General features: G+C 36.8%; 2 protein-coding genes across 2 annotated transcripts in view; one reads left to right on the top strand and one right to left on the bottom strand.

The window, feature by feature from the left end:
- The window catches only part of adad1 (adenosine deaminase domain containing 1 (testis-specific)), a 162802-nt gene that overhangs the window by 48179 nt on the left and 99648 nt on the right, over window positions 1–14975 (top strand). The window lies entirely within an intron of this gene.
- rpl26 (ribosomal protein L26) lies at window positions 6324–10492 on the bottom strand. The gene is made up of 4 exons (XM_062990897.1): window positions 10389–10492; window positions 8716–8888; window positions 8370–8510; window positions 6324–6492 (listed from the first exon to the last, which is right to left on the bottom strand). Exons 2-4 carry the CDS (start codon window positions 8881–8883, stop codon window positions 6364–6366), a joined length of 438 nt encoding a protein of 145 aa, XP_062846967.1. The 5' UTR covers window positions 8884–8888; window positions 10389–10492; the 3' UTR covers window positions 6324–6363.

Here is a 14975-nt window from a genome sequence, read left to right as displayed (position 1 = left end):
TGATGTGCTCAGTTCTCTTTGTCTTGGTTAAAACTCTTGCAGCAGCGTTCTGAATGAGCTGTAACTATTTAATGGTCTTTTTGGGAAGTCCAGTTAAGAGACCATTACAATAGTCCACCCTACTGGAGATAAAAGCATGGATCAGCTTCTCTAGGTCTTGTTGGCACACTAGACCCTTGATTTTGGCTATATTTCTAAGATGGTAGAAGGCTGTTTTGGTGATGGTTTTAATATGGCTGGTGAATGTGAGATCTGAGTCTATTAGAACGCCAAGATTTCGGACTTGGTCTTTGGTTTTTAGAGCCCGGGAACTGAGGTGCTCACTGACACTAGACCTCTTTTCTTTGTTGCCAAACACGACAATCTCTGTTTTGTCCTTATTTAACTGTAAAAAATTCTGGCTCATCCATTTATTGATGTCCTCTAAACACTGACACAGTGAATCTATTGGGCTGTAATCATCTGGTGAGAGAGCCAGATATATCTGTGTGTCATCTGCATAACTATGGTAATCAATGTTGTTAGCCTGTAGCATTTGGCCTAATGGCAGCATATAAAGATTGAACAGGAGAGGTCCGAGAACTGATCCCTGGGGGATTCCACATGTCATAGCCATTATTGCTTAAAACAACTTCAGTTGCTTAACAGCCGTGGTCACCGAGTCTCCATTTCATGATGCACAATAAATTTATCAATAGAGACAGATCTGAACTGCAGGCAGGCCAAACACACACACACACACACACACACTGTAGGTGTGTTCGAAAACCTAGGGAGCTCTCTACATGGACAGCATTTTACGTCATCCTACGCGCGCTCCCGAGAAAGAGGCTGTTCGAAATCCTAGATGCCTTAATATGCTCACATCTTAAAATTTCAATGCTACCACTCAGGTGGTGCAGCGGTAAAACACATGCTGTTCACCAGAGCTGAGATCTCGAATACATCGTATCGAATCTCGGCTCTGCCTTGCCGGCTGAGGCTGAGTGGCTACATGAACAACGATTGGCCTGTTGTTCAGATAGGGGCGGAATTAAGCCGGATGGGGACTCTCTCTCAGACTAGTGCGATTACGACCTCAGCTGGCTGGTTGGTGGCGCCTGCACGGAGATGGGGAAGGAGTGCGGTAGGGGGTGTGGCCCTCCGTGCACAGCGCTGTACCGCACTGCGCTCATCAAGTGTAGGTGATAAGATGTTCGATTGCTGTGCACATTTCGAAAGGGGCATGGAGCAGCCTCGTCCTCCCCAATCAGGAGCAGGGACCAGCATTAGTGAGAGGATGATTGACGGGCAGAGATTGGATGCGCTAAAAGTGGGAGAAAAGGGGTAAAAAAAATTAAATGCTATTTTGACTCAAGAATGAGTGAGCATCCTATGCTGCCTTAGCAGTGCAGGCAATCCCAGCATTCAGTGCGGCACAATTTTTCTCACAGAAAAATAAAAAACATGGCGGATGGTGCGGAAAAACGAACGAAATTATTTTCAAACGTAAATAAATTATTATTGATTTTTAACTTGTATAAACTTGCACAAGTGTCATTTATTTGCAAATTCGGGCTTGTCAGCAAATGTAAACGTTTTCGGTACACAGAGGGAGATTGTTAGTTGACATGCTAGCGCGTTGTGCCACCCCATTCCATTGCTTTGAATGGCATGAGGCTAACTGTGTTAGCTTAGTTTGCAAAAACTGATGGAATCGCTATCTGAGTAGTGTGTAAGAATAACCTGACTTATAAGTCAATGACTTAATAGAATCCTCTCTACTGAGGCAGCTGCCTATGTAGGCAGTAAGACAGCAAGGCAGCTCACTAGGTTCTTGAACACACCCTGTGTCTATGAACCATGCTGTTGTAGTGCGTACACAATGAGGTCAGGCATTGTCTTGTTAAAATGATCACAAACTTCTCAGAAAAAGATGTTTCCTTGATTACAGCATGTCTCTCTAAAATATACAACTTTGCATCAATGGTATCTTTACACATATGCAAGTCACCCATTCTGTGGGCACTGATGCACTCCCAATACATGCCCCATTACCCATTACTTTTTACCCTTTTACACCCAGTCATGATTCCTTTACCTGTTACCAATTCACATGCTTAATATGGAATGAATGTTTCACAAACACTGTACCTTCAATATTATTTTGACTTTTCATGCTTTTTTGCCCCATTCCAACTTTTACGGAGTGTTACTTGCATCAAATTTTAAATTTACTTATACAGTGGTACCTTAAACTCAACGTCAATTTGTTCTGGAAGTGGCGTTGAGTTTTAAGGTATTTTTTGCCATAAGGTTGTATGGGAAACCAGTTAATGCATTCCATGGTCCCATGGAACTGTATATATTTTAGGGTAATGTAAAATAATGGGCTTGTTTTTTACACTTATACACTAAAAATAACAAAAATATAATATAAAAACACTGAAATACAATTGCAAAACAGTTAAAAATCAATATAACAATACGATAAAACCTGCACTTTACCTTTAATTCTTCATTGTTTCCTTCTTAATCGTGGAGATTATTAATCTTGGAATACCGTATTCCTTAGCGAGTTCAGTAAGTGCGCATTCACATGAGGATTTTTGAGCTGGCTGTGCACAAAGCTTAACATGACTTATTGTAATAAAACAACGAGCGAGGAATTTCACTAGTGGAGAGAACTTATAAGCAGTGATAATTAAGAGAGGTTTAGTGTTCCTGTGTCGTTATTTTAGTACATTAAGTCACATTAAGCTTTTTTTTTTTTTTTTACAATAAACAATTTTAGATTCTCTCGGAAAAGCTGATTCTGACAATTTCTCAGCACCCTGAGCTATAACACAAGTTTAAAAGTGAGACAGTAGGAAATCCAGATAAACACAGATACATGTGGATGCTTTTACAGTGGATTTGATGGTTATTCCACACAAATGCAGATTCGTTTCATATTCACACTTTGATGACGTTTTACCGCACCACTGAAGCCAAGTGCTGAACAAAGTGACACTCACACACACATTGAGTTTAAGGGAAATGTGTTTGAGGGTACAAATTTTAGTTTAGGGGACGTCAGGTTACAAGATACCACTGTATTTACATACAATGAAGGTGATCAGTGAAAACACTGGAAATAATTTCTCTTTACCTTTGACAGTTAAATAAAGATTCAAGAGAATAAAAATATAATATTCCTACCATACATAACATTGTGAAAAGATTCACAAATCACATATTGGGGGCATTAATGTATTTACAGCAAAACGTAAAACAATAGCAGGATGTACCGGCTCAGTTTTCAAAAGCAAAGATGATGCCCCCAAGCAAAGTGACTCGTCACTTTGTGCCAAACTTTGTAAAAGTAAGTTAGAAAAGTACATTTCTAAATGCAAGATGGCAAATAACGTAGGCCTTTTACTTCCTACCATACATACCATTGTAAAAAGATCCAAAAGAAGTAGGGCAGGGCTAGAAGCCACTGCTAAATATGCTTTACCTTTAAGCCATGAGACAGCATTGCATAAGAACTGTTAAACAGCTAAACCTTTGTATCAAGCAAGAATGGTCAAAAATTTCACTTGCAAAACTGCAACAATTAGTCATTTTTAAGAAATATTTTAAAATATTTTAAAAAAAGTTTAAGTTTAAATAAGTTTTGATTTCAAGAATAAAGTCATATAAGTTTCAATTTCGAGAATAAAGTCGAAGTGATTATGAGACTAAAGTGTGCAGCCGTTGCAGGCTTGTCAGTTCAGAGAAACACGGGTCTCAGTACCTGGATCAGCACGCAAGTGCCGAGGGCAGCCAATAATTGTTATTGTTATAAGTGTCATTGTGGTTATCCAATAACCTGCGATTATTTTTGGGTGGCTGTTTGTATTGTACACTTCCATCCACAAGACATGACGACTACACCTGTCAATGCAATCATTTATAGCGATGCCATACAGCTTTAGTTTATCGTACAAGTCCATAAGGCTCGGCTGAAGTACTGCTGAGGACGCAGATGCCGAGCGCATGTTGATGTTTAAATTTGGTCTGGGTGGCCCTAATTCTTAAGTTGCTAATTTATCCTGATTACTACGACAACTGAATGTCATTGATGACATGATGGAGTTGCCCTGAACTGAGGTAATGGTTGTCCTGGTGACAAGATCGCGACACCAGGTTACGTGTGACACAAGCACGTAAGTGCGAGCCCTCCCGGAACCCATTCAGAATGTATTGAAGCGCCTGCAATTCGAAAAAAAAAAGAGCCTTAACATGAGAGTCTATGAGAGCAATCAGGGGCGATGTTCCGTACAGTCTGTTCCAGTTATATGCAGCCCAACAACTAAATGCTGCTTCACCATGTTTAGTTTTGCCTCGACTAGCTGACCTGAGTCCATGGATCTTAGAGATCTACTAGGTTTATATTCTCTAAACATTTCTGAGATGTATTCTGGGCCGAACCCATTCATTGATTTATAGACCAGTAGCAGCACTTTAAATTCTATTCTGTAACTAACCGGAAGCCAGTGTAGAGATTTTAGAACTGGAGTGATGTGCTCAGTTCTCTTCGTCTTGGTTAAAACTCTAGCAGCAGCGTTCTGAATGAGCTGTAACTATTTAATGGTCTTTTTTGGAAGTCCAGTTAAGAGACAATTACAATAGTCCACCCTACTGGAAATAAAAGCATGGATGAGCTTCTCTAGATCTTGTTGGGACACTAGACCCTTGATTTTGGATATATTTCTAAGATGATAAAAGGCTGTTTTGGTGATGGTTTTGATATTGCTGGTGAATGTAAGATCTGAGTCTATTAGAAAGCCAAGATTTCAGACTTTGGAGCCCGGAAACTGAGGTGTTCACTGACACTAATCCTCTTCTCTTTGCTGCCGAACACAACAATCTCTGTTTTGTCCTTATTTAACTGTAGAAAATTCTGGCTCATTCAGTTATTGATGTTCTCCAGACACTGACACAATGAGTCTATTGGGCTGTAATCATCTGGTGAGAGAGCCAGATATATCTGTGTGTTGTCTGCATAACTATGGTAATCAATGTTGTTAGCCTGTAGCATTTGCCCTAATGGCAGCATATAAAGATTGAACAGAAGAGGTCCGAGAACTGATCCCTGGGGGATTCCACATGTCATAGCCACCCTGTCAGATTCACAGCTGCCAATAGTGAAGTAATTCGTACGCTGAAAGCACCGACAATGGGCGGGCAGGCATGCATCAGAACCAAACTTTGGAGCAAGATTGTTGACTGGTCTGACAAAACTGATTTTTTTCAAAATTATGAAGACAGTTTGGTATGTGTGTAATATTTACCTGTGTAAGATATAATGATTCAGATGGCTTTGTGAGTCCATGTTTCAGTAGGTCAGAGCTGCTTTGACAGCGTATAAGGCAGGTCATCCTAATGTTCTTGCTTATCGGTATATGTATTCATAATAAAAAAGACCAGCATGTTTAAACTGTATTTAAAAATCCCAGTAACAGTACAACACTAGATACTCTGGTACCTTTACAAACTCCAACATGTCACTATGTTAGTGCTGGGAGAGCTGCAAATGAACAAGTTAGTAATTGTATAGCCTCATAGTTCCTCTGTAGAGTAGGTGTAGCTGATGAAATAGTTATGTATGTTCTAAATAAAGTTCAAAATAAGGCACTAAGCATAGCGTAACATTTCTACATTTAGCAAAGTAGAAAACCAAAACCAACTCTTGTTCTAGCTTGGCTGTAAAGCCATAAAACTAAGCTTCAAGAAACTCCATTAATACCTGCTGTCATGACCTCTCAACAGCTTTGGAACAAGGGGCACATGAGCACTCACACAGTGGTTAAGATATTTTACAAGCTGCATCAGTTACATGTCAGACTTTCACCATTCTTGACTCTTAAGGATCATGTTTTTCATCCAATTTAGATTATGCAACACAGTTGTCATGATCAGTAACTGTGGGATTTGTATGCTTAGGCCTTAAAATGTTAAGTAAGAACTTTGTCTGCTTTATTGTATTTCAGTAACCTAAAAAACATTAAACACTACCCTAAATGCCACTTTAAATTTCACTCTAGATGCAAAAATATTAATACTATAAATGCTGTGTTTAACAGCAAGTTTTAAAGTATGTACACTAAACTAAAGTCATTATTCAAGCTGATTTTTAAATACCAGATCAAATGTCTTAAATAACTTTGTTTAAAATGTTCAATTGACAAAAGACTTAGGGTTCCATAGTAGCATATGCTGTTGCTGTTTAGTGCTCACTGTAACCAGTGTGTGGACCTCTCGTTACCATTAGTTAAACATGAATACATGCCATGAACACAGAATGACCCAACACAATATTTATTTTTATCCAGTCTTTTATTGTTAGCAAAAAGATGTTCACTCCTGCATTTTCTCAATGGTCTCCTCCTTGTATTTTCCCTTCTCCTTGCCATCCTGTCGCGACTTGGCCTTGCGCTCCAGGATCTTCTTGCGATCCTTGTCAAGCTTTAGCCTGGTGATCACGACCTGGAGATAGGGGGAATCAAATGTAGGCTTGCGTTAAACACAAACCACTGATGTCTGAATCAGTCAATATTTTAACAATAAAGGTGCATACATTAGTTAGTATGCTCCTACATACAAAGCAAGGTCCATAAAGCCATAGTATGACAAGTCTAGCATGGAGTGGAACACCACTGGGATAAACTGAATTGTTAAATAAGAGCCATCACCCAACCTCACAAATACTTTCAGCAAGTGTATTTACAGTAACTTTCAGATAAACTGTCAAAGTAAATGAGAAAATCTGAGCCACCTTCCTAAGCTGATTTTAATAATTAATTAAATAATTTTGGATTTTAATACAGGTTTAAGTCTATGAGAGAATCTGTGGACATTATTACTGCATCATGTTGGTCACATAAGTAAAATCCTTACAGAAATATCTAAAGGCTAAGGCACATGGTTTATCATTCATGTGGATTAAAAACTTGTAAGACATACAATTAACCAAATGTGTCCCAAAAAGCAACTTTTTAAAATCTGCATATGAACCAAGTAAAAATATATATATAACATGTACACAATATATTAACATGTAAATACAATTTCCAGCTTAGCAATACCTGGCACCACTCGACTCCACATTCCCAATTTATCAGGAGCATTAAATAAATACATATACATCATCTGTGCATTAAGACAGGTGCAGCCAATCATTTGTGTTGATTAGAGTAATATGCTTTTACTAATAATTGCATTAAATACGAGTCTCAAAGATGATGTTCTTCCTCATAAGAAAAAAAATTCATTGTTTAAAAAAAAAAAACTGGTTACTGCAGTGGTGTAATCAGATGTATTTAAAGCATGCTTAGAAGTATACTGAAATTGGTCAGTATATTTTTTACTAATATAAATCAGGTTTCTGCTCTTGATTACACCACATGTTTAGGATTAATCACCCGAGACCAAGCACCAGGGGAAGCACAAGAAAGATGCAGCCAAGTGTTAAACAGGAAAAAAAAGTTGCAACTAACAAACACCAAGTCCAACAAAAGCTAGGCTAAGCTCGAGGGGGGAAAAACTATTAAGCTATTCTTTACACTACAAAAGCAGAAAAAATTTAAACAGACAAGTCAAGTTTAGTAACAGCACCCTTCATACACTGATTTTACAAATTAGAAGAGCTAACAACTACACTTAAAAAAAGAAAATATAAAATAAATGATTAAACAGTTGATAACAATTGAAACAACAGATTTCATGAATGAATAAATACACTGCAAAGCCTGTGATTGGGTTATAATGGTGATGACCCCATCCCCAAAATAACACCCTAGACTTCAGAAATGCTGATCAAAAGTATACCGGGGCAGTGGCAGCCTGTTGGGTAAAGCTGTGAATTACCAACTGAAAGGTTGTGGGTTTGAATCCTGGGTGTGCCATGCTCCTTAGCTACAGTGGTGCCATACAATGGCTGACCCTGCGTTCTGACCCCAGCTTCCAAAGAATGTTACTGTATTGTACAGGTGTATGTGTGTACATGACAGAGGCATTTCATCTGCCCTAGAGTGTCCTTATTTTGACAATGTATAAGGCATGATATTTATTTATTTTTGAATTCAACACCAAGTATTTGTGCCATTTATGGCTTAGTAGGTATTATGTTTCAGTTTGTTTTCTTTATATTTGGAATCTGAGAGAATAAATCAAACAAACTTAAAATATAATATATAACTTAATAATAAAACAGAAGAACTAGATTAGTCACGTTTGCACTGTATCTGTACACAAAAGAAAATTTGTAAATGCATCAGTTAATTTTCTGCACATTTTTTTAAGACAACAGGGCACTTCATAGAGCTCCCCATCACAACTTATTCTACCACTATTATCTCTCCTACCTTGCTAGGGTGGATGCCCACATGAACAGTGGTGCCATTGGCCTTCTCACGCTGCACGCGCTCAATGTAGATGACGTATTTCTTTCTGTACACCTGGACGACCTTGCCAATTTGCTGGCCTTTGTAGTGTCCCCGGACGACCTGTTCATAACAAAAGAACAATGCAGTAATGTCACATTATCTTCAATCAACACAAATAATAAACAGGTTAACATAAAGGTCAACCTGTAACAATCCACATTCTAAGCATCAGGCCAGATTTAGGTTGAGTTTAAGATCTATTTTATGGTACAACAAAGCAAATAACCAGGGAGAAAATGGTAAGTCATGGAATGGATGACCTTACCTGCACCTCATCATCCTTCCTGATGGGCATGGACCTCACGTTGTACTTCTGGCGAAGTTCTTTTGAGAGAGGGGAAGACATGATCTTCCTGCGGATGTGTGAAGGGGCATTAAAATGCCTCTTGCGGTTCTTACGCCGGGAGGAGGTCACAAACGGATTGAGCTTCATGATGGCTGGAGAGTAGAAAAGGAGAACTATTACAAAGAGGGGTCACAATAATTGCCAGACATGACAATTCGCACCATACATGTTTGTGTTTTTTTTTAATGAATTAAACCCATTTGACTACTCAATTAGCTTTTGGATTCAATTCTATTTTCCCTGTTAAGTCTCCATCACAAACATCAAGTGTGCTATTAGTTGCCAATCACACTTGCTCCAACTCAGGCTAACCACAATATTTTGATGCCTACAGTGTATCCTGAAAAAATGCCAGACACAAACAACTCCGATAAAGTACATGCATGTGTAAACGTCACCCCCATTAACTCATTATTTCAGCTTCCAACTGGTATCTGGGCACATAATGGACTAAAATAAGAAGTCAACCAACAAACTTTAAAGACCATGGACGATTTTTACAAAATGTCCCCATCTGTTCCAGTAGGGCTGAGGTCAGGGCTCTGTGCAAGCCACTAAAGTTTATTTAAAACAACCTTTTTTGTTTTTACATGTCTTTATAGAGCATAATTTGTACACAGGGTACAGTCATGCTGGAACAGAAATGGCATTCCCTACACAATGCTGGTAGCATATAGTCTTCTTTAAATAACTGATTACACCTGTTGTGGCTGAAGCACAAGCATTCAATAATTAGGAGTGTCCTGCTACTTTTGTCCATTGTGTACATGCTAAACGTTTAATATATGACTTTAATGGATGGCACACAATACTTTTTGCCGACCCCTAATTTGGGCTTAAAAGCTCAGTAAGGCTTGTACCATAATGTTCCAATACTAATGTAACCTAACATTGTCTCCAAAATAAATGGGATGGACACATCCTGAGGTACTTTGTGGTGTTTAAGCATGTCACATCATTTAAAGCTCTGCTCCAATTTGTTAAATTTTTTTTGAACACACTTAGATAGTAGCAAAGTTACTATAACATATCCAAGACTGAATACTCCAGCATTGGATCACGAAAAAACCCACACTACCTGGCTTTGTATTCAATAATGAAACGTACAACTGACAATGTCAAGTAAGCATATATTCACTGTACAAAGCGAACACTTCTACAGAGCAGCTTCTGTAGCAGCCTAAGCAACACATTTAGCTCTCAATAAGCCGCAACCGCTACAATGCTACAATACTACATACTAGACCTTCCAGCCACACTTTTCACTAAAAAATTGTAATAATAAAGCAACCATTGATATTTTACTCTACATTACGCAAATTCATACAGTCAACATAAACTATTTATTCTCAGAAACACTAGTAACGATATCACACAGAGCAATGACAGACTGTTAGTTAGCAACATGCTAGCTCCAAGGTTTAAGTGAATAAATTAAACATTCAAGTAATTCCGCTAAGAAATATCTCGGCCATACGATTATTTATAATGTTCTTCAACACAAGTACGTGATTTGTACCATTTTGACATTAATACGTTGAGGATGGACACAGATATAACTTATATAGCATTGCCAACAACTCTTACCATACCGATTATTCCGCTATGGCCGCCGGAAAAGAGGGCCCAAAACTACATCCGCCTGAATTAGTTGTGCCACAAATATCGCGAGAACGCAGTCTATACAACGAGATCTGACAGTGCGCCCTCGCGCGGTTAAAGGTAAATATCGCTTGTGCGAATACGAATACTCACTTTCTTAATTAATCAGGGTCGCGGGGGTGCTAGAGCCAATCCCAGCTCTCTATTTTCCTTTTTTTCTTTTGCGTCATATAAACAAATAGAAACTATATATATATAAGCCTAGTGGTTAAGGTACCAGACCAGTAATCAGAAGGTTGCCGGTTCAAACCCCACCACTGCCAGGTTGCCACTGTTGGGCCCTTGAGCAAGGTCCTTAACCCTCAATTGCTTAGACTGTATACTGTCACAACTGTAAAAGCGTCTGCTAAATGCCGAGATTGTAAATGTAAAATATATATATATATATATATATATATATATATATATATATATAAAACAAAACTCGATATATGTATATAAAATGAAACTAGATATATATGTAATGAAAACTGATATATATTAAATGGAACTCAATATATAAAATGAAAACTCTCCCCCCACAAACCACAACGCAAGCAAAGGAGTTTGTGTACCTTTGGTCATTAGTTTTTCACTTCAAATCCCAATATTGAAAAAGGTTTCAGTTTTCAGTTTAGTTTTAAATAACAAACAAACACAAATCATAACATGACGAAATGTCCCCTGATCTGACTTTTGTGTATAAAACTAACGTGACAACATTACAACGTCCAGTACGAAAATCGCTTCCCCACATCGTTTATTTTTTGCAGATAGAGCAAATATATGCACGTCAAAAATACAAACACAAAAGTCACAACAACAGGTTTCATTTTATATATATCGGGTTTCATTCCATATATATCTGTTTCATTCCAAATATATCGGGTTTCATTCTATATATATCAGCTTCATTCCAAATATATAGGGTTTCATTCTATATATATCAGCTTCAATCCAAATATATCGGGTTTCATTCTATATATATCAGCTTCAATCCAAATATATCGGGTTTCATTCTATATATATCAGCTTCAATCCAAATATATCGGGTTGCATTCTATATATATCAGCTTCAATCCAAATATATCGGGTTTCATTCTATATATATCAGCTTCAATCCAAATATATCGGGTTTCATTCTATATATATCAGCTTCATTCCAAATATATCGGGTTTCATTCTATATATATCAGCTTCAATCCAAATATATCGGGTTTCATTCTATATATATCAGCTTCAATCCAAATATATCGGGTTTCATTCTATATATATCAGCTTCATTCCAAATATATCGGGTTTCATTCTATATATATCAGCTTCAATCCAAATATATCGGGTTTCATTCTATATATATCAGCTTCAATCCAAATATATCGGGTTTCATTCTATATATATCAGCTTCAATCCAAATATATCGGTTTTCATTCTATATATATCAGCTTCAATCCAAATATATCGGGTTTCATTCTATATATATCAGCTTCATTCCAAATATATCGGGTTTCACTCCAAATATATCAGTGTTTGCAATATATTTTCTGCTTGGCTTGCCATAATATATATTGTAATATTGCAGTTCTAAATGACAATGTCCCTGGTTGAAAAGTCATGTAAAGGTGCACTCTTACATTTATATATAAGATAAATATGCATAGTACATAGTGCAACTGCACATATTTTAGGCTTGTGTAAAATAATGGGGTTGTAACACAAATATAATATAAAAACCTGAAATAAATTTCAATTTACAATTTCTCAGAACCTCAAGATGTAACATAAGTTTAAAAGTGAAACAGTGAGGAAAATCCAGCTAAACACAGATACATGTGGAGCTTTCAGAGTGAATCTGACAATTATTCCACACAAATGCAGATTCGTCTCATATGTGCACTTTGATGACATATTACCGCACCGCTCAAGCCGAGCCCTGAACAAAGCGGCTGTTTATTAATTTGAAATTAAATGAACACATTTTAAAAAAACAAACTGAACTGAGTTTAAGGGAAACGCTGAGTTTAAGGGTACAAATTTCTTGGCAAAGGGTGTTGAGTTTTAAAGATTTTGAGTTACAAGGTACCACTGTAATATGTTGAAATGCACTAAGAGTGTGCTATAAAATGTTCAGAGCACCCGTGAGTCAGTTAAGGTTACTGTTGTGAGTAAGGATGAAGTTCCTGAGGTCTGGTTTAGGAGGTTCATTGCTTTAGGGAAAAAAAATTTTCCTCAGTCTGTGACATCTATGTTGGTTTTCTCCAGATTCTACATTTCCTTCCTAACATCTAGATCATTTCATTATTACTTGAGGATTAATGCAGTTAAGTGAAATATTTTTATACAGTTGTATAGAAAATCTTTATTACCCATAATGTGATAAAAAACATGTTTTAAAAGTATTCAGACCTTTAGTTCAATAAAAAGCCCCTTTGGCAGCAATTATAACTGCAGGCCTTTTTAAATATGTCTCTACAAGCAATATAATGTAATTATATGCTTATATAATGCAAAGGTAATTTATCTCATTCTTCACGGCAGAGCCTATCAAGAATAATCAGATTTAACTGTTATCTTCAGGGCTCTATACAGATATTTCAATAACTTTAGTGCTGTTTGGGTCGCATTCTTCAGGTCTTTGTCGGATTAAAAGATGAATCGCAGCAGTCTGAGTTTGCATGCACTCTGGAGGAAGCTTTCTTCAAAAATTTTCCTGTATTCGGCTGCTTTTATCAGTCCCTCATTTCTTAACAGTCTCACTGTTTCTTCTTCTGAGAAGAACAAAGCATAATGTTGCCATCATTAGATTAGATTAGATTGGATTAGATTCAACTTTATTGTCATTGTGCAGAGTACAAGTACAGAGTCAACGAAATGCAGTAGCATCTAACCAGAAGTGCAAGATAGAGATTATTACGCTTGCTGTTCTGTATAAAGAGTTTCATCTCATTAGACCAACGTCTCCCATCTCTTTACAGAAATTTTGGAAGTGTTTTGAAGTAATTTTTGAGTTCTGTCTTACCTCCCAGACTAATGCCCTTCTTGCCCAGATGTTTGGCTGGTTGAACTTAGGTTGTGTTCAAGGTTGTGCCTAGCTTCTTTCGAAAAATGTGTTTCTTGAAACAAGTCTTAGATATTGTTTTATCTCATTGTCCTGATCTATGCCCTGCCACAATTTGATCCACAGACAGCTCTTTGAATTTCATGGCTTATTTTTTGTACTGAAAATTTGTATAAATGGTGGCCTTATAGACATAGGTGTGTGTGTTTCCAAACATGCCCATTTCATTTAAATTGCAATAGGTGGAATCCAATTAAATTATAGACACATCTCAAGGATTATCAGAGAAAACAGGATGCAACTGAACACAATTTGAAACTCCACAACAAATGTTTTAAAATACTTTTGTTAATAAAAGGTTTCAGTTTTTGATTTTTCATTTATTACAAATTTTTTTTTTACTTCATCATTATGAGTGAATGTTAATTGCTTTATGAAAATAGGAATTATATTATTTTATCTAATTAAATCCAAATCACAATAAAGTACACAAAAAGTCAAGGGCTTTACTAATTATTTACTCATTTCATTGTGTCTCATCATAATTTTAGGACTTTTAAAAACTCGACTACTATTTTTTCTGTGACTGGATGATTGGAGGACACATTTTTAAAAGTTAATTCATGTGTTTAATTAAAATGTTTATTGTTCTTTTTTTCCTTTTTGAAAATCTGATTTGTCTAGCCGAAGTGTCTAGCCGAATTATTCTATATATGTCAAATAGACAAAAAGCAGTACAGTGGTGCAGCTGCTAGAGTTGTGCAGTGCTATAGCAAAATGTGGCCTGAGGTCCTTGGTTTGATGTTCTCGCCAGGTCCATGTGGGCTGCTTTGAGTAATCTGGTTTTTCTTTTATCTTTTGTAACTTGTTAATTGGCTGCACTAAATTACCTCAGGGGTGAGTGAGTACATTTGTAAGTGTGTGGTTCTCTACAATGGATTGGTGACCTCTCCAGGGTGTATTCCAGTTGCATCCAGCATTTTCAGAAGGCACTAAACCAAACATGACCCTGACCAGGATCATGCGGTATAAAAAAAAAAAGAATGAATACATGTAAAAGCAAATCTCAAACAGACATATCGGAAAGAATCAATTTGATAATTTGTCATAATAATAACACAAAGGTCAAAACATCTGTTTATTTTGTACCATGGTTTCACAGACTTTTGGTGTCAATTGTATAAACTACTACATTTTTAACCAGTAAATAATTCACATGGAATATAACTTTGTTTAGTGTGTTCAATCCTTAGAGACATTTAGAATAGTTATACATTCACCTTTTTAAAATTAAATAAGAAATACAGTTAAAAATAGAAATAAAAAGTTCTAACAAGTTTATTTTCATAGTACACATTCATGCACAGTGTTATTTCAAATGCTTTACATAGCATATATTCATCCATTCATATTTCTTCAGTAATGACTTTATCCTGTTGCTATATACACTGATTAGCCATATCATTAAAACCTCCTTGTTTCT

Source organism: Trichomycterus rosablanca, chromosome 1, assembly GCF_030014385.1.
Source record: "Trichomycterus rosablanca isolate fTriRos1 chromosome 1, fTriRos1.hap1, whole genome shotgun sequence".
NCBI classification, from domain to species: domain Eukaryota; kingdom Metazoa; phylum Chordata; class Actinopteri; order Siluriformes; family Trichomycteridae; genus Trichomycterus; species Trichomycterus rosablanca.
Note: the sequence above shows the minus strand (reverse complement) of the source record. Positions and strands in the feature narration are given on the sequence as shown.